The 25,195-nt window shown below is 48.3% G+C and overlaps 1 protein-coding gene across 1 annotated transcript in view; it reads right to left on the minus strand.

Annotated features, from left to right (window-relative positions):
- Positions 1 to 25,195, minus strand: part of Pitpnm3 (PITPNM family member 3) — a 106,200-nt gene that overhangs the window by 32,798 nt on the left and 48,207 nt on the right. The window contains 1 exon segment of the mRNA XM_048366039.1: positions 10,091 to 10,138. Coding sequence (XP_048221996.1) covers positions 10,091 to 10,138 — 48 coding nt within the window.

Below are 25,195 nucleotides of genomic sequence, written 5' to 3' on the forward strand. Positions count from 1 at the left end.
ATTATTGGCCTTGGGCATAAAAGCCAAGTGAGGACACAAGGCCCTGAGTTCAAACCCCAGTACAAGCACAAACACCAAAAAATAAAACAAAAGCTAAGAAGCATGAATAAGGCAGTCTCTTCACTTGTTCAAATGCTGCCACCACAGCCCTGTGCTCCCTGTCAGCCCTGGCAGAAAGGACCTGGAAGAGGCCGTTCCTAGATGCAGGAGGCTGCCCTGAAAAATTGACCCTAGTCCTGCCTTGAAGTCATGCTCCGGGCCACACATTCGCCCCACAGCAATCATGTCAAAATGCCAAGGCTGCCAGCAAAGGCTGGCTCACACATGCAGGTGAGCCCAAGCCCCTAATCTGGAATGGGGCTTGGTGAGATTGCTTTAAACACCCGGCTTTCCTCCTCAGATCTGTCATCGTCAATCCCGTGTGGGCCAGAGGGCAAGCAGGTGTTCTTCATTCCCTGCAGATGAGTGAACTCCAGTCCCACCTCCATGGAGGGCAATCTGACAAGGCCACTCAAGCCACAAAATGCCCTGAGCCCAGCCATGGCCCAGTCCATGCCCCAAACAACAGCTACAATGCCAACCACTGCCATGTTCTTTTTAATAGCAAAAGGCAGGAAGCTACCTAGCTGCCCATCAATAGGAAACAAGTTAAGTAAATGACAACATAGTGATCTATGATCTATGGCACATCCATTGCTAAGAATGGTGGGCCTTAGCATTGTAAATGTACTGAAAAAGGAAAACAGCATACGGCATTCCTATTTATTTATTTTTGTGCTGGTTGCTGGGGCTTTGAACCCAGGGACTATGTGCTGTCCCTGAGCTTCTTCACTCACGGTTGATACTCTACCTCCTGAGCCACACTTCCATTTCCAGCTTTTTTTTGGGGGGGTGGGGGGGCGGGTATCAACCTTGACCATGGAACAGCACAGCGATGGGATACCAGGCCAAAGAACTGAGATACATGGAGGGCACCAGGGAACTCAAAAGCTTACCACCAGCTTTATGTCACTGGACCCCCAAGGATGCCTATTGGAGATAAGTCTCCCATATTTTACTGCTCAGGCTGGCTTCCAACCACGATCTTCAAATGTCTGCCTCCTGAGTAGTTAGGATTACAGGCACCGGCATCTGCCTATCACTTGGGTATTCTTTTCTGAGAGAAATGAGATGCAGAATAAAAGACACTGGACCCATCTCTGTGGGGGTATGGATCTCTATATATAAACACACCCATATGTAAGTGAATGTGTGTGTGGGTATTTATGGAGCTTCGTGTTTGCGGAGATTATGTCTGGAATGGAATATAAGACGCTCATCCTTGTCTCTGCTCCTGGGGAGGGCTGAGTGAGCGAGAGGCAAGTGAGGCACTCTTGTCATCTCTCATTCCCTTTGTGTTTATACCTACTCAAAAGAAAGTTTAAAAATAAGAATTTTTTTAAGTGCATGTATCTGGATTTTTTTTCTTTTTGAAATACTGATTTATATTTCTGCCTACTGCAGCTTCCTTTGCCTTGAGGTTTGTGCCAGAGCTTCCTGGTTTTGCTGTGTTGTTGTTAAAAAAAAAAAAAAAAAAAAAAAACTCTTTTGTTCCCAGGAGAAAAGGATTTGAGGAGACAAGAGTTCTGTCAGGCCTGGTGCCAATGGCTCATGCTTATCATGCTAGCTACTCAAAAGGCTGGGATCTGAGGATATCCGTTCAAAGCCAGCCAGGGCAAGAATGTCCATGAGACTCTTTAACTATCAAAAAGCCAGATGTGGAGCTGTGGCTCAAGTGGTAGAGCAATAACTATAGCTATGAATGAAAAAGCTAAGGAACAGGACCCAAGCCCTGAGTTCAAACCCCAGTACTGGCACATTAAAAAAAAATTAGTAAAAGCAATCTCACTAGGCTGGAAAAAATAAAAAAGATAACCACGACCACCCCACCTCCACTGAGGGGAGAAGAGAGGCCAGGGAAGGTCTGCTCGCAAGTCCAGGATGGAGGACAGCTCTGGACCCTCACCAAAGGACAAGTCAGGAGGTTTCACAGGCCGGGTTCAGGGACCACCAACATGGGTGCAGAGCTCTGTGCACACACATTCACGGGCAGCAAGACACACGTGACATTCTCTCACCACAGCGCCGGGGAAGACACTGAGGGCCAGGAGCAGTGACGAGAGGAAGAGGAAAGGTGACACTCCTGAAGGCACCCATGGGAGTGACTCACAGTCCAGCTGGATGGGGCAGGAGGCGAACTCTAGTGGCTCACAGTGGAATAAAGAGAACCATGCTCTATGTGGAGAAGTGGCCAGCACAGCTGGTCCCCGCCGCCCCTGCAGGGCCACAGCCACTCTGCCTGCTTAGCCCCAAGACAGAGGCTTTGCAGGTGTCTGGGCAGGTGGAGGTATCTGCAGTAAGGGAAGTCCTTGCCACGGCTGTCCAGGTGGTGACACCCAACCGTGCTCATGGACCCCAGCCTTACCGCCATCACCGGTGAACTGAATCCTTTTACACGCTTTTACGTGTCTCCCTCCCATCATGCACCTGTCTGGGCCTTCCTTTCCCTGTTGGAACTTTGACTGAATTACAGACCAGATTCCAACACTGCAAAAATCCCATCCCATTCTTCACTCTCCACTTCCTCTAGCTTCCTGTTTCTTGGCCAAGTTCCCTGTGAAGCCCACTAGCCTCTGTTCAGCCCCGGTCTTCCTGTTCTCATCTCCTGCTCACTTAACTCAACCACATCTGCCTTTTTGACTTTCCAAACATGTGCCTATTCCTCTCACCACAGGCCCTTGCAGGTCTTGTTCCCGGTGCCTGTACTTTCCATATTGCCCCTGCGCCCAAATATTTCCTACAGAAATATCAGAATTCCTTCCTCCCCGGAGCTTTCTCCCCTTAGCCCTCTCTCTCTCTCCACTGCCCCCAAGCATCACAGGTGTTTCTTCCCTGGGACAAATCCTTTTGCCTTTAATGATCTGATTATTTGGTTATTGTCTTCTCTTCCTCCATCTCTCAACTATCAGATCTTTGAGAGGTGGATCTGTGCTCACTTTTTTTTTCTTTTTTCTTTTTTGCTGTTCTATTTTATCCCCAAATGCTACCACAAAGCTAGCTGAAAAGATGCTCATAAAAAGGTTCTTTCATTAAAAAGGTTATTTTTAATGAGTGGATGAACTAATGATTTATTCCCATTTTGCACCTCTGGCCATATCTGCATACATCTCCAGCGTTGCACAGATACCCCACAGATACTTTACATTTGGGCACATAGCACACACTTATCCTCATGCAAATGAATGCAACAAGGCAATGTCATGTGTGGAAGTACACACTTACAGCTGCAAGAACACACGCACACATGCACAAAAGAAGGAAGCACGCCAAGTATAGACATATGCACACATGCAAGAAAAGTGCTCCCAAGGCGGACGTCTGCCACCCTGTGCTCATTCAAGCCGGCTAAATATAGCCTGTCTGCAGCTGTGCTCAGCAAGCTGCCCACACAGGCCAGGAAAAGATCCTCGTTGCCAGGCAGAGGAGTGGGGAGGCCAGCTGTGGGCCAGGGGCTCCATGCACCGTGCGCAGGGGGGCCTCCAGGTGGAACACAGACTGTGTGTGCAGGAAGGGAAGCTGTAGCTTCCAGTCTCTGGCTGTGAGCAGGCAGGTGTGCAGCCAGCCTCACTAATCCACCCTCACCTATGCTGAGGGCACAGCTTAGTCCAAGACCAGCATGTCAGAGTCAGAATCCAGTCAGAGAGAAATTGGAGCTCATCTGAGGGTGGTAACAGGGGCTCTGTTGAGGACGACAATACAGATACAGGGGCAGAGGGAGGCAGAATCCAGATTCAATTGGCCTGGTCTGATGAAGGAAGGTGAAGGAGATTCAGAACCCCACAGGGCACCCCACTGCTGTACAAACATGGCCATGGTAATGGGGGTAGCTGAGGCCAGCACTAGCCCTTGGGACAACCAGCTGACCACCAGCATGAGACTAGTGCACACCGCATGAACAGGTCCAACCGTGAAGGCCACCGAGCCTTCCTATCTCAGAATCTACCCCTCCCAAGAAGGACGAGGGAGAAGAAGCCCTGAGTCCTCAGATGTCCCTGTCTGCACAGCCAGGACAGGAGGCAGGTTGGCAACTGGGAAAGAAAGCTGAAAGCAAGCCTCTCCTAGTCGGCCCCCAGGAGGCAGCCATGAGTCCTTTCTCCTCCCTAGTACCCTCCTCCTCAGGGGTAATTAGTGGTGAGTATGGGGTTAGGATTTCTCCCAAAAGATAGAAAACTCAGGGCCAGTTCTAACCAAACTGAGGCCTTTGCGTAATGGGAACCAGATGCATTGTCTTGTGAGACAAACTCCTTTCAGCACTCAGGAAGCATGTGCATTGCAGTTCATACCTATACTGAAAACGATGGGGTGGGACCATGCACATGTGCAGATCACTTCCCAACTGCCAACTTGCCAGGTGCCAGTGCCTCATGCCTGTAACCCAGGCTATGCAGAAATGAGGATCATGGTCCCAAGCCAGCCCAGGCAGGAAAGTCTGTGAGACTCATCTCTAGTTAGCCACCAAAAAAAGCCAGACATGGAGGTGTGGCTCAAGTGGTAGAATATTGGCCATGATAGAAAAATCTCAAGGATAGTATGCAGGCCCTGAGTTCAGGACTGGCACGGGAACACACACACACACACACACACACACACACACACACACACACACACACATCAGCCTATTAATATTACTATGAACTCCTCCCATGCTCCCAGAGCCCTAGAAAGCTAAAATTTTCTCAAGCATGCATTTCCTCTTAAGCCACCTAGCTCAAGCCCTGCCATTTTCTTTAATGGTGTGCTTTCTCTCTCCTAAACTCCTTGATTTGCCACTGTGTGTGTGTGTGTGTGTGTGTGTGTGTGTGTGTGTGTGTGTGTTCAATTGATTCTTTGTTGAAGACACTAAGAATCCAGGTCTTCATCTCCACAACCCCCCACTCATAACAGATCCAAAGAGGGTTTGGAGGTGGATTAGTTCTTTTGTTTTTTGATAGGGGTAGGGAGAAACGGAAGATGCAGGATGGGCATTTCCCCAGGCTCCTGGAGTGGCTATGGGAGAAACTGCGAGGGAAAGGGAGCCCAGACCCAGACAGCTAGCCTGGGCAAGCTCTGAAGATGGGGGTGGGACAAGAGCTAGCTAGTTGGCCCTCCTTCCTTGGAAGGCCATTACTCCAGGCCATCTTCATTCTCTCACTGTGACTTGGTCATCATGGCCACCACCCGAGTTCAGTTCCAGGTTTCACAGAGATCAACAGAAAGAGCCCAGTAGTGCCTGCACCCTGTGGCGTTGCCTGTGCCAGGCAGTGAAGTCATGGGGCGGGGGAGCACCTCCCACCTCTTCCCATGTGATTTGCATGGGGTCAGGGCAGAGGACTCAAGGGTTCTTCTCCACAGAGCCAAAAGCTCTGCCCTCAGCCTTTCCTGGAGTGGGGTTGGAGCTCCCAGATGGAAAAGTAGGTGGCTCTGAGCAGCCAGCCCATGTCCAGGGTGGGGTCCCTGGGAGTCCATGTCTTTCCCACCATCTTCTGGGCCCCTTCATGAATGTGAATGGGTTCACATGGCCCCCCTCCCCCTGGCTGGCCTGTGGGTGTGTCCACACTGCTGCTGAAGGTGACAGTAATGAGAAAGGCGAAGGTACCAGGCAGGTCAATGGACAGGTGCTGAAGAGGAAGCTAGAGAGGGCAAGCAGGGCCGGGAGAACCAGGACTGCCCCAGCAGAGGGCTCTCTGTCATGAGAGAGAGAGAGAGAAGATGGGAATAGGAGAGACCTGAGGCAGGGAGGCTGGTGTAAGGGACAGGAAGATTCACACTAGAGAAGCCATGACTTCAACTGGAAAAAGAATGAGGATTGAGATGAGGGGAGGAGCCCAAGTGCTCTGCTGGAGCCGGCAAAGAGTAATGGGTTCTGATTGGACAGGATGGTGATGGAGGGAATGAAGGGGATCTGGGATGAGCCTGGGCTTCTGGCGTGAATTTGTGGAGGGTAGTACCATCCACTTCCAGTGGATAAACAGACATGATGTGCTTTAACAGAAGAGGCTACATTTCCTGGAGACCTGGACCTAGCACGGCTTGGGCAGGCGGGAAGTGCCCTGTAAATGTTTCCTATGCTAATAGGACATCATGAATAAGGCAGAAATAGAAAAAGGAAGCCAGGAGCCCCTAGAATGACACACTCAGAAGACACTTTAGAGCAAGGGAAGGGGTGACATTGTCCAAAAAGAAATATACACTTTACCTGACTTATGTAACTCCTCTGCACATCACCTTTATAATACAAATAAAAAAAATTTAAAGAAGTTACTTTGAGGCCAGGCATCAATGGCTCACACCTATAATCCTAGCTATTCAGGAGGCTGAGATCTGAGGATCAAAAATAGCCTAAACAGGAAAGTCCATGAGACTCTTATCTTCAGTAACCACCAAAAAGCTGGAAGTGGAGCTGTGGCTCAAGTGGTAGAGCATCAACCTTGAGCAAAAATCCATAGTACTAGCACACACGCGCACACACACACACACACACACACACACACTCCAGAAGGAACTGCATACAACTGGAACTGAAGAAGACTGGGCCTTTAGAAAGGAGCCAAGACAGCACAGCAAGATGGAGGAAGTGCCCCAGTCCCCTGTCCCTGAGTTCAAGACCCTCTCTCTTCTCTGTCCTCACTTGACCCCTATACACAATGGCTCTGTGGTGGCAGGATGAAGACGGGGTTGACTAGAAAACATTTAAATAAAAAAAAAAAGGAGGAAAGAGGCTCAAGGAACTGTGAACAAGGCCTGGTAATCTTACACCTGTACAGGAGCTGTGAGGAGCACAGTGTCCTCTGTCCAGCTCAGGTGGACTCTGGGATTCAGATGTGTGTATGTGTGTATGTGTGTGTGTGTGTGTGTGTGTGTGTGTGTGTGTGTGTGTTCATTTTCTATCGCTGTGATCACATATGTGAGAGAAACAGTGTAAAGGAGAAAGGGTTTATCTGGGCTCAGTCTGTGGCTAGCTGCCTCCATGGTTTCCAGGCAGGAAACCGGAAGGCCGTCCAGGCCGAGGGAGTGAAGGAAGTCACTCACCTGATGGTGACCAGTAAGCAGTGAGAGGCAGAGAAATGTTACAGACAAGATATGGCCCCTAAGTAGGCACCTCTAGTCACCTACTCCTCCAACCACCTGCCTCTGGAAACTTCTGCCCCAAAATGCCATCTAGTTATGAATTAACCTATAAATAATCCATTAATTATTGAACCTCAGGGTCCAGTCACTGTTCAGTGACTGGATCTACCATGTAAGAGACCAAGTCTTCAGCACATGAGTCTATGGGAGACATCCCATCCTAAATCACAGCATACCATGACCATGGTATACGGAGGCAGCCACAGGACCAGCAGAACGCCAAGAATGTGCTCTGTGAGAAGACTAGATGCACCCCTCACACGTGCCCCAATGGCCATGATGCATCCAAAAGCTAACAACAAGAAGAAAGGCCTTTCAGAGCACCAGGTGCTCCTTGGTATCTTGTGTGAGTCACTCCTGCACCATCTTCCATACTGGAGCTCAGAGACCCTCAGTAGCTTGCCCAAAGCATCACAGCAACTAAATAGAGACCCTGAGCTTCGAACCTAGACCTTCTTCCTTCACATCCCAGGCATAACAGGAAGTCCCAGGACTCTCTGACTCCTGGCCCATAGAGATTGGTAGTGCCTCTTAACTTGTCTTCAGAACATTTTCAGCAAACCTCATGGGCATATGAAATAAAGTAATGTACACAGAAGAGCACCATCAATGGGAAGACATATTACAAATATAAGACACTGCTATTTATTCTTTTGTAATTTAAGCTACAAACATTTATTATACCATTTTCGCACAAAAAAATAAACAAGTGCATTACCATCAATTATCACCATGGCTTCATAATAGGAAATGATTTTAATGCCCAACACTGAAGGCAGGACATAATTGTAGAATTATGTGGAAAGCAGTGCTCGCCATTGAAGACATTCTCCATTATGGAAGTACACATTGCAGTCTTGTTTTCCTCACTGCCGAAAATAGTGGGCTGATACTTGGGCATCGCTAGCCCAGACTCACTCCAAGATTTATTTCAGCTACAAAATTCTTCTGCACATCAAACTGTTATTCTCTACTAAATAAAAATGTATCTCCCTAAGGAGCAGAATTTGATGACAGCCTTCAGCAACATAATTTTGACTAAAATCTATAACGATGACAAAAAAAGACTTTACCTCTATTGAAAAAACATTTTTTTTTTTAGCTAGGCCCGGAAGACACAAACCATCCTGTCAATTCAACTGTGTCTGTGGGAAGTAGAGCTGTGGCAGGGTGAGTGGAGACAGAATCCCCCTCCCCGTGGCTTGATGCGGTTTTCATTTCCAGGATACTCCTGTGGCTTCCTCTTCCTAAGACCCAACATTGAGGGTCTAAGCTCTTTCCCTGCCCTGTGTTCCCCAGGGAACATGGCCGCATCCAGGAATTCATCCTGGCATTTATTTTGTGATGCTTTGACATGGTGATGCCTTCCTAGCCGGGAGAGGCTGCCCCTCCTCAGCTGGCTAGCCATGTAGAAAATACCCACCTACCCAGGAAGATGCCTTTCAAAAGCAGCCAGTCACACCCAATCCACACATGACCGCAGACTTTAGCTAATATTCACTTACCAAGCCAGTATGTCCCCTGTGCAGAACCCTCCCATGTTACTGAAACAAGCTGCACCTCAGCTTGCCTTGCCCTGCCTTCCTTTCCTACAGAAACCTCCTGGGAAGCTGGCACCCAGGCTTTCCTCACACACTTCTATGTCCCTTTGCCCTTCCCAGCTGGGGGTGACATGCTCCTTCTCTCAAATTCCACATAATAAATTATTTTTATTCAATTAGTCTATATATCTTGCAGGAATATTTTAACACTGTGTCTCCCTATGTCTCTGTGTCTCTGTCTCTCCCTCTGTCTCTGTCTCTCTCTGTCTCTGCCTCTCTGTCTATCTATCTATCTATATCTCTATCTCTCTCTCTCTTGTATGCCAATGACAGAAGCCCTCATGTGCACAGCCCCCTTGCAGTGGGGACTTTGCCTATGAATTGCATCTAAAATCAGGAACCTCTCCTGAGGCCTTGAACCTGCTCAGGAGCAAGGACTGGTGTTTTTAGCACCCTTTCCTGCAGCTCAGCAGCAGCAAGGGGAAGAGCTTTCAGCAGGGGCTTGGAGCTGAGGCCTAGGGAGCTGGTAGGAACAGTGGGCTGAGCCCCCCAAAGCTGCACCCACAGATACAAACAACAGAGGAGAGAGATAAGGAAAGAACTGAGTGTGCATGTGCATGGGTATACACACACACACACACACACACACACACACACACACACACACACACACACACTGCTCCCTGATCCCAGCTTTGTGTGAAACTCAATAGTACCAACAGCAAAGACACAGCTCAAGCTCTGCCCCCTCTTCTACCCAGGGGTCCAGGGAGACTGCCAGAAATGGACATATTCTTAACCACTCTCCTGGGCCCAGTCTTGTACCTCCGAGGAAACAGGCAGAGGGAAACCTGCGAGGCCAGTGGGACACAAAGAATGACAGGTGACAGGGACAGGAAACCCAAACTCAACCAGAGGCCCCAGGCTCTGCAGAGTGGCCTCTTTGAGAAGAGGTTTTCAGGACTGTGGTCCATGGCCAGGTTTGAATGACCCATTCATTCTCAGTGGCTTCTGGAAGTTGTCACCCAAGGGAGATGACCAGGAAAGCATGGGAGGGCTGTCCCCTCAGTCCTTCCCTCCCCACCCAGCAGGCTTCCCATTGTCCCACCTTCTCTGCTCCCCCTTCACCTCCAGAAGTCTCACACTGCCATCTCCCTGGCCTTCCCCTGAGCTGCCCACCACTGGGCAACTCAGAAACCTGTGGGGCTCAAAGGAGCATCCCCAATTCCAATTATTGCATGATCCCAGCACTCTGCAGGCAAGGTAAGGAGGAACCCCACCCTCTGGAGGGAGCACGGTACAGGGGTCCTCGGGGAAGAAAGGACTCCTGCGGCATAACTCACGCTGCTTTTCCTGCAGAAGGCTGGATGTGCATGACGAGGCCGCTTCTCCTGTGGAAACAAAAGCAACGTGAGCACACCAGCCATGTGGCGCCACACACCATGTCTCCAGGTTGTTTCTACCCCTTGCTGGACTCCAGTGCTGGACTCGATCCGTCCCACCTGCCACAGGTGACAGCTCATGGCCTTTGCATAAAATCCAGCCTTCAATGGTGCCTGAGGGCCTCATTGGCACCAGGCTCCTGACCTTCTCACTGCCATCTTCCCTGAGTCCTCTCCGCCCCTCCCCTCCCCTCCATGAACAGCTGCTGCAGTGTTATGTCTACCCGCCCTACTGTTCTCTTGGGTGGGGAGAAGGTGGCAATGGCCAAACCTCTCTCTAGCCTCTCTCTAAAGTTCTTGACCAGTGCATCCTGACACCTGCCTGGATGTCCCCCCCACCCCACCCCATAGCCCTCACTTACCATGACCAGGGCTTTCTAGGTGAGTCTGAGATACCCTCCCTCCTAAACATGTGTCTGCAGCCCCCCAAAATCCCCATGTCTCTGAGGAAAGGCTCCCTGGCTCTGGGGGAAGCCACCTAAGGCTCTCCTGGAGCCCGAAATGTTCTCTTCCCAAGGCAGATGCTCCCCCACTGAGGAGCCCGGGACAGAACCTGCTAGGAGGCTCCCCTTCCCCAGCCTCTGCTGAGCCTGGGTTTCCCTCTTTTCCACACAGAACTCCCAATGCCACCAGGAAGACGCCTGGCCCCGCCGCCACACTCCTCTGCCACCAGTCTTCATGGCGCTCTCATGCCACCCTATGTCTTTTTCTTGCCCAGTATCTAGGCTCCCAAGCTCTCCCAAAGGTGGGCAGAGAGAAACAGTGGGAAGAGCATGTAGCTGCTGTTCCTGGCTCCTGCCCCTGGGATCCGTTCCGGGCTCCTGCTGAGCCGTGGTGTGGTCTGATGCAGGTCATGCTGAGCAGCAAGGTGATCTGACACAGGTCATGCTGAGCAGCGGTGTGATCTGATGTGGTCATGCTGACCGTAGTATAATCTGACACTGTCATGCTGTCCAACGGTGTGATCTGACACAGGTCATGCTAAGCAGCGGTGTGATCTGATGTGTGTCACGCTGAGCAGCAGTGTGATCTGACGCGGGTCACTTTCCCTGTGGGCCTCATGTCTACAGCACAGTGTGGATCCAGTGCTTACAAGGGGCCTCCGTGTGCTGAATGAGCTTGGGCAGTACCACACAATGCTTAGACATGGGTGTCCAGTGCTGGGCCTTTCATTGGGTAGCTCTACCTCTGGGCAAGTTACGGAGCCTTTGTGCCTCCGTTTTCTAGTTTAGAAAGTAGAGGTAAGCCAGGAACCAGTGGCTCACATCTGTTATCCCAGCTACTCTAGGAGGATTGTGGTTCAAAGCCAGCCTGAGCAAGAAAGTCCAAGACTCTTATTTCCAATGAACCACCAAAAAGCACTAGCCTTGAACAGAAAAGCTCAAGGACAGCACCCAGGCCTTGAGTTCAAGCCCCAGGACCCCACCCCATCCCCCACCCCCACACACGGTGCTACAGTGTAAAGCTTTTCTTTTCCTGAGGACTCTGGGCATGTTCTACTGGCCTGAGCATGGGGACTCGGAAAGGAAGGGTGGATCCTCTCCAGCCCCGGGGCCCCAACCCCCCAACTTGGTGCATATGCACTGGGGCTTACCAGCTCCCACACTTTCCACTGCCAGCCCCCAGATCCTCATCCTATGCCATGACTGAGAGCTGGGAAGCTGAGCAGAACATCGGTCCCTGGCCCCAAGCCTGACTATGTACTACTCTTGTTTGCTCAGATCCAGGGCAAACAAGAACACCCTCCCCCAGGAGCACCAGGGTCCTAAACAAGGAGGGGAGCGGCTGGCTTCCTATGAGTCACCTTGGGACAAATGGCAGGGCGGTCAGCCCAAGGTATGAAAGCCTCCCTGTCTACCTCTAGCACCACCCACGCTAAAAGAGATCAGCAGCCCTCAGGTAAGCTTGGGGACCAGGGAGCAAGTGGGTGAGGAGCCAGAGATCCAGAGTGCAAAAAGCCAAGGCCCCATCCCGGGAGGTTTTGAGAGGTTGCAAGGCGGGACCCATGTGCCACCAAAAGCTCATGCATAAAACACGAGGCGGAGATAAAGTGATTCAGAATTCAGAACAGCAAAGCCTTTTGGAGTACTGTTCACAGCCCTGAATACAACAGATGCTTTTGTTGTTTCTTTTTTCTTCTCTTCTTTTTTGCCAGTACTGGGGCTTGAACATGAGGCCTAGACACTGTCTCTGGGGTTTTTTTGCTCAAAGTTGGTGCTCTGCCAGTTGAGCCACAGCTCCACTTCCCACTTTTTTGCTCGTTAATTGGAGATAAGAGTCTCACAAACTTTCCTGCCTGGGCTGGCTTTGAACCATGATCCTCACCTTCAGCTTCCTGAGTAGCTAAGACTGCAAGCAACTAGGACTGCAAGCATGAGTCCTAGGTGCCCAGCTGTCCTCTGGTGTTTACTGGGCCCTGAATGGATGTCAAGGTCTGGGGGAGGAAAGCTCCCAGCTAAGAAAGGTTCTGGGTCTGATTCATCACCTCCAGGCCCAGACCAGCCCTTCTCAACTCCACACCTAGCTCTTTTATGAGTCCCTGTTCCCATTTCATTCATTCATTACCACAAAGCAAACATAGCTTGGGGCCAGGGCGGGATTCCCAGGGGCTACAATGCCTGATGAAGGCTGAGAGCTAGGCTGAAGGAGTACAGGGAGTGATCTTAAAATGCAGGAGCGTGGGATGCTGGGAGCAGGGAAGAGTGTGTATGAGGGGAGGAGGTTGGAGCCCAGCTCTAGAGCTCCTCTCAGCCAGGCAGGGGTGCACCCACAATTGTGTAACATGCTCAGGCTGCACCTGGGCTTGCAGATGCTTTATGCCCCACCCAGTGCCTTACCACAGCAGATCACGGAGAACTCTATCTATGACCAAAAGGCTGTCTCCAAAGATGGGGAGCTGAGGCTCAGAGGAATGAAGTCATGGAACCAATGTTTAGGACTGATACCTCTGAACACCATTTCTGGTGAACGCTCTTCTCTCAGGCTCAGTCCACCCCTGCAGGGCTTCCTAGGAGGGCTCAAGCAGCCAAGGGGAAGGCATGGAGGGAAAGGAGGCTGCCAGTGAGGATCTGGGTCTGGTGCACAGAGAAGGACTATCATCAGCAAGGGTGCTAAGTAGAAACTCTCAGAGTCAACCAGGCACCGGTGGCTCATACCTGTAATCCTAGCTACTCAGGAGGCTGAAATCTGAGAACCGTGGTTCCAAGCCAGTCTGAGCAGGAAGTCCATGAGACTCTTGTCTCCAGTTTGCCACCAGAAAACCAGAAGTGGCACTGTAGCTCAAAGTGGTAGAATGCTAATCTCGAGAAAAAAAAAAAAAAAAAGTAGCTCAGGGACAGCACCTAGGCTCTTAGTTCAAGCCCCACCACTGACAAAAAACAAACAACAAAAACTCCCTGGGTCCTGATGGCTGGCCAGGGTTCTTTCAGGCTGTTTCCTCCACTGCAAAGCCACAGCTGTGTATCCAAGGGCCCTGGGGGCTGACAAAGCCATGGGCAAAAATGAACCTATGATTGACAGCAGAGATATGGGATCCAGAGGCAGGAGCCCAGCCTAGCTGCATAACCCAGGCCCACTCCATCTTCCCTTGAAGCTGCCACCAAGAGGAAGAATTGGCTGCGAACCTTGGCTTCCTTATTAGCAGGCTCCCAGGACGAGCGATTAGCTAAATGTGAAACTGGCTGAGTCGTTGCCCAAATGAGACCCCACTTGGCCTGGAACTTTCCAGGGCCCCTGGGCCTGCCAGTTTTTCCTCAGCTGGAGACTGCTTCCGGCAAAGGTACTAGCAGGAGCTCCTGCAAGCAGACAGCTGCACAGAAACAGCCAGGGACTGGGTGGGCAGGGTTTGGGCTATCCCCACCCCAGGTAATAGACCCACAGTCTGGCTTGGCAGAAGTTTATATAGCCTTGGAAACTGGGCCATATCATATCCCCCAGAAGATATTTCCCAGTCCTGCTAACTACTTCCTGAGTGATCTCATGCTTCCTCTCATCCTGCCAGCAAACTGTAAAGCAAAATGTGCAGCCAGAAGCTGGGCCATGTGTGTGTGTGTGTGTGTGTGTGTGTGTGTGTGTGTGTGTGTGTGTGTGTTTGCGTGCACACACATACACGCATGCAGTGTGAGTGCATACCAATCCTGGGGTTTAAACTCTGGGCCTGGGTACTGTCCCTTAGCTTTTCCACCCAAGGCTGGTGCTCTACCACTTGAGATATACCCCAGCTTTCAGATTTTTTGCTGGTTAATTGGAGATGAGAGTTTCTCGTTTTTTTTTTTTTTGTTTTTTTTCTGCCTAGGCTGACTTCGAACTGGGATCTTCAGATCTAAGCCTCTGATAGTATAGTTAGTATTACAGGTGTGCGACACAGGTGCTGGGTTAGCAGGATCACCTCAAACAAACATGGAGTAAGAGAGGCTTCCTGCAACCAGGGGTTAGGTGGCTGCTGGGAAGGAATTCAGAGGATTAGGCTGGGGGAGGGGGGAGAAGAAGTGACATTCTTCTCTCCAGGGTGCATCCAGGCAGCCCCAGAGGCCTCTTCCCTGGTGGGGACTTGAGAGCAGGCCCTGCCCAGCAGGTGACCTGGCTCATGCCCGAGGCGGCTGAGGAGAGATCACTCAGGGTGTTCTCAAACCCCGATGCTCCTGGAGCTTCTGGTCCACTCATGCTCATTCCTTCTCACCGATGGCCTATGGCATTCACACTCAGTCTCTCCTGTGATCCTCTGTACTGGCTTCCAGAACAACCTTTCTAAACAGCGGCTCATCACTCCCAAACCTGTACCATAGCGTGGTCCCAGAGCCTCTTCCGGAAGGCCACAGTTCCTTCTTCAAGTAGTCAAGGCATTCTGCTTCAGCTTTCCACTGTCCCTGCCTTCTCTCCAAGCGCCATCATCTCTGACTCTGGCTCAATGCCATGCACAACAATCCCAGGCAAAAGGAACCCTGCTTCCCCAGACTCCTTGCTCTCAAACATCCTTTACATATTCACATCTGTCTTCCTTCTGCCTGTTGCGTGCTTTATATCTGTCCTCACTACAAGTCTCCTTGGCCCCCAAGTCTCCACTCCCACCCCTGTCTCTTGCATCTCTCAGTGCTGTGTCCCCATTCCTGTGGCAGCAGTTAACTCACTGGGGTGTAACCACTCTGGGCAGGCTTAAGGATCTGCAACCTGAGGAACCCAAGTCCACTTCTGAGTCATTGACATGTCCCCAACATCAACCAGCAGAGAGCTGTGTGAGCAAGCAGGAAGGCACACACAGAAGCCTGTTCTAACATCCTAATGTCCCTGTGGCAGCTGTCCCAGGACATGTATTCCTGTAGGGATGGAGAACTTGCTCACTCTGGAAAAGTCTGTTCCAAGGAAGGGGTTAGAGCCCAAGTGCAGGTGAGCAGCCTTACACACCAGAGTGGGGCTTTATGCTTCATTCTTCACACTACAAAGACCTAGTTGCTAACTCCACAGTAGAATGCTATTGCTGGGCTTCTACTTAAGAATCATCATACCTACAAAGATTACATAAAGAGGGGGTATCTTTTTCTTTTCTCTTTCTGTCTCTGTCTCCCCTGTCTGTCTCTGTCTGTCTTTCTCTGTCTCTCTCTCTGTCTCTGTCTTTCTCTCTGTCTCTTGTCTTTCTCTCTTTCTCCCCAGTCCTGACAGCACTGAGGTTTTGAACTCAGGGCCTTGTGGTATTACACTTGAGCCAAGCCCCCAGATGGTAAGCACAAAGAAGTAAATTGGCCACATGATTCAGATTTTCCCTCCTGCCCCAAATCTCTAGAAAGTCCATTAATTTCTTTCATGGGAATTCCTCTTTAGCAGTAGGAGCCCAGGAGAGAGGAACCCCTAGCCTCTGTCTGAAAAGGAAGTCAGGAGCCAAGCTCCGGGGGCATGGTGACTTTGTGGGTGGGAAACACTGAAGCAATGGAGCTTTGTCAAGTATCTGGGCTTCTGAGGAAGTGGAACCTGGGTCTCCGTCCTTCCCTGCCTTCTCTTTGTGCCAAGCAAAGACATCTGTGTCCAAGTGTGAGAAAGGATGGATGTCTGAGGGACAGGACACCCTGGGAAGCTGAAAATACCCATGAGGAATAAATCAGAAGCTGTTGGCTCAACTCAGCCAGCAGTGTCTCCTCACCCGCCCTAATAATTACATGACAGTAGGTTGCAGTAAATATATCGCATCATTCCGAGTTAGGCCAACAGGAAACGGCAGTAAACACAAATCCAAAGATTGCTGTGTATTCAGGGGAGACCAGCGCTATGAAAGTTAGAGCTAGACCAGAAGTACAAGGACAGGGGCCTATGCTTCTGTGGACTAGATTAGGAATGTAATCTTTAACCATTCTTAGCTCTTTTTTGTTTTGCTTTGTGCTGGTAGTAGTGTTCGAATTCAAGGCCTGGGTGCTGTCACTTCAATGTTTCAGTTAAGGTTGGTGCTCTACTGCTTGAGCCATAGCTCCATTTCCAGCATGCGCCAGCCGTGCCTGGCATCTAAGGCTCTTCTTGTTTCTAAAACAAACTTGGTGTGAAGATGGCAATGTTCTTAGACAGTAAGGACGCAGTCACTGCCCAGGCATCACTAATGAGTTGCCCTTCCATAAGTTACCCAGAAAGCCATTCCACCTACCAGGATGGCTAGAACCAAAAAGACAAGATTTGGCATGCCCTGGGAGGAGCTGAGAAGGAGCCCGCTTCTGTACCCCAGAGGAGGTGGAAAGCTGTGCAGCTGCTTTGGAGACAGTCTGGCTATTCTCCACTCAGCTAAACAAAATTCTCCATGTTTTCCAGCAGCTCCCTCCTAGAGACAAGTACCAGGAGACCTAAACACACAGCCGCCGAAGTCCTGCACGTGGCTGCTGACAGAAACATTATTCATAGTGGCCAGAGGTGGAAACTATGCACAGATAAACAAAACACTACACATCCATAAAACAGAATAATATCCAGCTATAAAGTGGAATGAAGTATTGATTTATGCTACAATAAAGAAGAATCTCAAAAACATTACACCTAACTAGGTACAGTTGTGTGCACCTGCATCTCAGCTACGAAGATAAGCATAAATAGGAGTATCGCAGTCCAGGCAGGTGGGTGTGGGATGGGGTGGGGGAGTGAGACACCATCTTTAAAATATCTAGGAAAAAAGTGCTGAAAGTGTAGCAAGGGGCTCAAGTAATAAGACTTCAAAACCCCAGTACCACACACAAAAAAATTATACTAAGGGAAAAATGCCAGACACAAAAGGCCACCAATAGTTGTGTTTATATAAAATTTCAGGATCTGGAGATTGAGGAGGTTAGAGAACAATCATCCCACAGCTTTGTATATAGACTAAAACACCTGCATTATACATTTTAAAAGGGTGTTTGTGGTGTGAGTGATGTCTCTATTCTCTATCTTAGGAAGAGAATTTGGCAAGGCACAGTTCACTTGAACAGTGTTAGTGACAGCTGTGTCCTCTGTAGATATTGGGAATTGGTGTTACAATCTCACTTGCAGTCCTTGGCTAACTGTTCCAGCCTGAGGTGTGTGATCTCCAGCTACCCATCTCTAATCTACCAGAAAACTCTGAAAAATTAATAGAACAAGTAGAAGATGACATTTAAAACTGTACAATGAACCTGTGGGCCTCTATGAATCAAGATCAGGCAGAAGAAGCAATCAAACCTATGAAAATGAAACTATGATTAATGAAAACCCAAACCTCCACAGAGGAACAGACAAGCAAGGGCAGACAAAAGAGGAAAAGAGTAGCTGCTGTTCAGAGCCAAGGAAAACTTCCAGAAATAAGAATTAATTGAGACAAGGTTCGGAAGTGTCCATTCATCTCATACAATCATTAGAAGAATAAAACAGGGAAAGAAATACTTGAAGAAACAATAAAAGAAATTTCACAGTAATGAAAGAATATAGCCAGGTGCAGACAGACAAAATCACCACAACAAAAACTAGCTTTAAAATGCTGTGGTTTCAGAACTTGAAGAATAGAGATTTAAACACCTACAGCTTTGAGAAGAAAGACTAGATTACCCACAAAGGAATAAGAATTGAATTTATCTTGGACTCCTCATCCATAATAAACACTCTGTGAAAGAAGGCCCAGGAGAAGCATCTCGGGAAGTAGGTGAGTCGATGATGATGGATGCAGACAACCTGGCATGCAGATGAGGATGCAGAATGTAGTCTGGTTTCCAAAAGGGAAAACACCGGAAGTTATTCTCCACATCTAGCCTGCAGAACTGAATGATGGAGTTAGAGGGAGGAAGTCCAGGAGGAAGTTCCAAAACCTAAGACATAACAATGTGTACACTACAAAGGGTGAATTCTATTGAATTCAGATCACACCTTCACATAAAAAAACTGAAGAAGAATGGAGAAAAGGATTAGGGTGGAGAGAAAGAGAGTGATGGAGGAAAAGTTACCCTCATGACCTCCAGACTGAGAAAACTCACACTAGCCTGGTGCTGGTAGCTCATACCTATAATTCTAGCTACTCAGGAGGCTGAGATGTGAGGATAGAAGTTTGAAACCAGCCAGAGCAATAAATCCATGAGATTCTTATCTCTGAATAACCACCAAAACATCTACTTATATAGTTGTTTTGCATATTTATGTACTATGTTTTTATTGTTAATTATGAGTTTGGCATTAAAAGTGAACCACAGTCTACAGCCAAGAGTAGTGACTTATTCCTGTTATCCCAGCTACTTGGGAGGTGGAAATAGGGGAGGGTCATAGTTGAGGCCAGCCAGGGCCAAGGTCAAGGCCTGGGTGCTATTCCTGAGCTCTTTTGGCTCAAGGCCAATATTCTACCACTTGAACCACAATTATTCTTCCAGCTTTTTGGTGATTAATTGGAGGTAAGAGTATTTCAGACATGTCTGCCTTATCTGGCTTCAAACCAGGATCCTCAGATGTCAGCTTCCTGAGTAGCTAGGATTACTGAGGTGAGCCACCAGCGCTCAGCATGGACCACACCCATCAATGGCTGAAATATAATACACAAAATTCAAAAATAGACATATTACACGAGTTAAGATGAAAAATAAGTAATATAAGTACTGGAGAACATAACAATCATTAAGAGTTTTAAATGATATGTCACTCCAACTAGAAAATCCAAGAAAATAAACTGATTACTAGAACTAATAAGAAATCTTAACAAATTGTACAAGAAATGTACCCACTGCCTTACGTATGAAACTGTAACCCCTCTGTACATCACTTTGACAATAAATAAGTAATTATTCAGAAAAAAGTCAATGTAATAAGTCAGGCAATGGTGGTTCATGTGTGTAATCCTAGCTACTCAGGGGTCTGAGATCTGAGAATCAAAGTTCCAAGCCAGACCAACCAGACAAATCCTAGAGGCTCTAATCTCCAAGGAACCAACAAGATGCCAAAAGTGGAAATGTGGCTTAAGTGGAAGACAGCCAGCCTTGGGCATAAAAGTTAGATGTTGCTCTCTCCCTGAATTGTAGCCCCAGTAACTGAACATCAATGCACAAGCACACACACACACACACACACACACACACACACACACAAATCTTAACAAAATAACAGTATTTCAAATACATAGCAAACAATTTACATGCAGAATATATATTTGTATACATACATACATACACATTTTAAGGAGGAAAGAGACAAATAATCCAATAGAAGATGGGTGAAAAAAATAACACTTAAGAAATTTAGCCAAATATAGTAGCACCCATTTGTAATCCCAGCTACTTATAAGAGAGGGAAGCAGGTAGATCATGAGTTCAAGGACAGACTGGGAAAAGTTAGTGAGATACTTTATCAAAGCCACAGGACTGGGGTGTGAGTTAAGTGGTCAAGCACTTGCCTAACATGGCTTTTGTTCTGGTCATTCTGAAGATAAAGTCCAGCAAACTTTTCGGCCCAGGCTGGCCTCTAACTGCCATTTGCCAGATCCCAGCCTCCCAAGTAGCAAGGATTAGAGGTATGAGCCACCAGTGCTTAACCACACAGCCTTAAAAAAAAAAAAACTTGCAATTATCAATAGCTATTTTTTAAGATTTATATTTTTAACCTACATAGTCTTAATAATAAATTTAATAGCTATCATTCCAGACTATTTAAAGAATGTAGAGGGGCTGGGAATGTGGCCTAGTGGTAGAGTGCTTGCCTAGTGTGTATGAAGCCCTGGGTTTGATTCCTCAGCAACACATATACAGAAAAAGCTGGAAGTGGCACTTTGGCTCAAGTGGTAGAATGCTAAAGAATGTAAAGGACCTCTATTTAGAGAATACCATAGCAGAGATAAAAGGAATGTGGTAAAAGAGGGCACTGGCTGTTCATAACTGTAATCGTAGCTACTCAGGAGGCTGAGATCTGAGAATTACAAATTTGAAGGCAGCAGGGCAGAAAAATCCTCAAGACTCTTACCACCAATTAACCAGTAAAAATCCAGAAGTGGACCTGTGGCTCAAGTGGGAAAGCACCAGCCTTGAATGAAAAAGCTAAGCAAGAGCTCATACCCTGAGATCAAGCCCTAGTACTAGCATGTATGTGTGTTTGCAAACAAGTGCGTACATGTGCATGCACATACACACACATATACACATGTGTGCGCATGCGCGGAAAAGGTAGAAGGCAAATCTGCATGTATTCATATGAAAACCTCTCCAATACCTACCATTAAAATAAAAAAGAAAGGTAAGTTTCAACACCATGTTTAATATGGCCCATCTCTGGCAAGTAACTCCCACATGGGTAAATGAGGAGAACATCTTTGGTTTTATTTGTATTGTTTGCCTTTTGTTTCCAACAAGAATGTATTCAAAAAATAAGGTGGATATTTGTACATGAATGCTCACAGCAGCATTAGTCACAATAGCTAAAAAAGATGGAAACAACCCAAATATCCACCAACGCGTGAATGGTGAAGCACAAGCAATGTGTACCATGGAAAAGTATCCAGCCGCCAAAGGGAAGGAAGCATGGATCCACTCTACAACTGGGATGAATCTCAAAAACACTATGCTAATAAGATAAACCAGGCACCAAAAAACAAGCACTGGATGACCCCATTTACATGAGGCAGCTAGTTAGAGAAGGCAAATCCACAGACAGAAAGTGGAATGGTGGTCATGGGTGGGAATGGAGAATTAGGATGAGTGCAGAGTTCCAGATCAAGATGATAAAGTTCTAGAGGTGGAGTGTGGTGAGGGAAGACAGATATGTGACCTTCTGGGAAAGACTTTCATATACCATGTGTGAGCATGCATGGGGTGGGGGAGGAATGGGGACTGGGAACTAGAATCAGGGCCTGAGTGCTGTCTTTTAATGGTTTTGCTCAAGGCTGGTTCTACTTACAGGTTTTTTGGTGGTCAATAGGAGATAACAGTCTCATGGACTTCCTTGTCTCTGTTGGCTTTGAGCTCCTATCCTCAGATCTCCACCTCCTGAGTAGCTAGGTTTTGGGGTATGACCCACTGGTGCCTGGACAACTTGCACACATAATAAGACTGATAAATTTTATATTACATGCATAGCGTGTTGAGTGACAAGAATTGTCAAATGATAATGATAATAATAATGTGCCCTGAGCTGATGGATACCTTCTATTAGAATATACATATGCTGGGGAATATATCACCAAAAAAGCAAATATATAACCATTCTTAAAAATAGAATGTGGCGGCCAGAGCCCACCTTGACCCGGCCGACCGTCCCAACGCCATGCGGAGAGTGTGATCAGGTGATGAATCCTGAGATGGGAAAGTGATCAAAGTGGACCCAATGTCATTCCAGACTCTCTTATGAGAGAGGCTAGAGGATCGGTCAGAGAAGTTGCTCTCTCCACATTCAATGAAATAATCTGAAACTTAAAAAAGACTCTGCCGAGAAGAAGATAGCACCACCACAGTAGGGAAGTACCCGGACTCACTCCAACTGAATAGCGAGCTGGGAACTCCAGCACCCAACACCCCATCAAGAATCCAGCAAAACCAGCAGCCAGAAGCAGTGGAGAAATGCAGGAAAACAAAAAAGAGCAAAAAAGAAGAGCCGAAAATCTACACAGAGCCAGAGAATCTACGGGGCACCCTCCCCCAACCAGCCGACCCTGGCCCGGGCCAGGCTGGGAAAGGAGACCCGGCGATCGGCAGACCGACTGCCAGGAGCGCAGAGTCCAGACAGCGGGACTCCACGGACACTAGGGAGAGTGCAGACCAAGACATACGGCCACAGCGGCAACGGGAAGTTCTGGCCCACACCGGGAACGGACGGTCGTAAGCAGCTGGGGAACCCAGCGGTGCAGAAGGAGAGAGCCAGGGACGCCACCATGACCTTTCGCCACACCCGAAGGACCAACGGTGGCGCAGGACACACATACAGTCCAGGACCAGTGAGTCCCCCATTACCCCCTCCCCCAACGGGAGATCAGCTATCAGAGGCCCAAACCCTACAAAGAAGCTAGATCTCCCTCCCTCCCTCTCCCCACCCTGAGAGAACAAAGAACCCCCAAATCAGGTGGGAAGCTCCCATAAGGCGCTGGGAAGTCACAGGAGGTTAGCAGGGGAAGGGCAGAGCAGCCCCAAGGCCGCCTAAGATTCTGAACTGGCCGAATCGGCCCTGCCCCCTTCCCAACAGGGGCCGGGGAACGGCCGGCAGTGCAAGCCTCACCTGAAGCGACTGGACCTTGCGGACTTTTACAACTAAAATCACAGGCGCTGGTGGGAAATACCAGCACAGCAGGGACACCTGGACCTGATCACGCGCCCCCCTCGCAGCGGAGGAGCAGTCTGAGGGCGCTAACCCATGCACGGACAGTTGATCCCACTGGGCCCCACACATACCGCCCCCCACAGCAGACTCTCGGAAAGGCGCAAACACAACCCAACAACCCAGGGCTCGCTCTGGTAGGCATACCCCATTCGGGTGGGCGGGGCCACAGCGGCAGCGCCCACTCTGGTAGGCGCACCTACACAGGAGGGCAGAGCTGTCCATCAGCCCATGCCCACTCAGTTTGGCGCATTCTGCATAAGTGGGTGGGCCGCCCCTCAACAACACCCACCCCAGAGTGGTCCACACAGGAAGGCGAACTGCCTGAGAGGTGAACTCCTCTGACCAAGATACAGAGTGGAAAAAAGAACCAAAGAAGAGATAAGCCTCCACAACACACTGAATCAGCGACCAGCAAACCCCCAACAGGGGCACGCTAGGGTCAGCACAGCACAGTGCCAGGACACTGTCCCGCAGAGAAAGACACAGAACCTACCGGCCCCCAAGAGCAGGGAGAGTGACCACCTAAGCAAGAACCGAGAAGGTCACGCTTACCCATTGGGAAGCAAGGTTCAAAGCCAAACTCAAACCCAGAGCCAGGACACCAGGACACAAGGCTCCCACTGGTGGACCAGCAGGAAAAAACACAAAACCAAACCAGAGAAGACACCCACAGATCCCCAGATGCACAAATCACAAAGAAATATAACACAGTACATCAAAGACCAAGCCAACTCGCCAGCTCCAAAAAGCAGCATGACTCAAGAGGAGATAGAGATTAAAAAAGCAAATGAGGCCATGTTAACAGAAAGAAGGGAAATCATCAGAATCGAAATCAGAAAACAATTCCAGGAGTTTAGAGGGGAAGTCTTGAAGGACATCCAGGAAGCCAAGAAAGAAATGGAAGCAAAAATGGATACAATGCAAGCCTCCTTTAAAGAAGACCTTAACATCCTGAGAAGTGAAATGCATGAAAAAAATAGATTTAAAATACAACTCTTTAAAGGAAGAAATTTCCACGATCAGAGCTGATTTGACAACCATAAATAGCTCTCTGACATCCATAAACTCTGCAATTGAATCCACAGCACAAAGAATCGACAATTATGGAATCCAGAATCTCTCGCTTGGACGATGAAGCAGCCAACAACAACCAGAAAATTACCACACTCCAAGAAAAGGTGAAGCTTCAGGGCGGACTAATCCAGGAACTAATGGACAAAGACAAGAGATATAATCTGCGCATAATTGGAATAGAAGAAGGAGCCAAATACCAGAGCAGAGGGCTTCAACATATTTTCAATAAAGTTATCACAGAAAACTTCCCCAATCTCACAAGGGACCCCATCCAGGTAACCAAAACCTATAGGACACCTGGCAGACCAGACCCCAGAAAATCCACGCCAAGACACATAATATTCAAGACTTCAGATCTCAAGAATAAAGAGCAAAATTTGAATTCAGCCAAAGAGAAGAAAGAAATTTATTACAATGGGAAGAGGATCCAAATACCAGCAGACCTCTCCACACACACCTACCAAGCAAGAAGTGAGTGGAAGAACACCATCCGAGTACTACAGGCTAACAATAAGCAACCTCGGATCAAATATCCAGCGAAATTGGAGTTCACATTCGAAGGGAAAACCAGATCTTTCCATACCAAAGACGATCTAAAGGAATATGTGAATAAAAAACCAGCCCTACAGTGAATTCTAAGAGGGAAAACCCACCCAACAGAGATCGTACAAGAGACACAGACAGAAACAGAAAGAAACTACAATAGCCAAAGCCCAACAGAAAGAACAGCTCACTATAGACAAGGAAAAAAAAAAGAGGAAAAAACAGACCAACAAGAAAATGGAAGGGGAAAAAACACCCTTATCCTTGATCTCTTTGAATATAAATGGTTTAAACTCTCCGATAAAGAGGAGAAGACTGGCAGAATGGATTCGCAAACAAAAAGTTGACATCTGCTGTCTACAAGAGACACACCTTACAGCAAGGGACAAAAACAGGCTCCAAATGAAAGGATGGAGCAAGATCTTCCAAGCAAACGCACCTACCAAAACGGCAGGTGTAGCCATCCTGATCTCAGACAAGCTGGACTTCTCATTAAAATCAACTCAAAAAGACAAGGACACTACATTTTAATACAAGGAAAAATCCAGAATCAAGACATCACGGTGATAAAGGTATACTCACCGAACAAAAGAGGCCCTACATATGTCAAGCAAATTCTCACAGAATTACAGAACA

The sequence above is a fragment of the Perognathus longimembris genome, chromosome 17 (assembly GCF_023159225.1).
Source record: "Perognathus longimembris pacificus isolate PPM17 chromosome 17, ASM2315922v1, whole genome shotgun sequence".
NCBI lineage: Eukaryota > Metazoa > Chordata > Mammalia > Rodentia > Heteromyidae > Perognathus > Perognathus longimembris.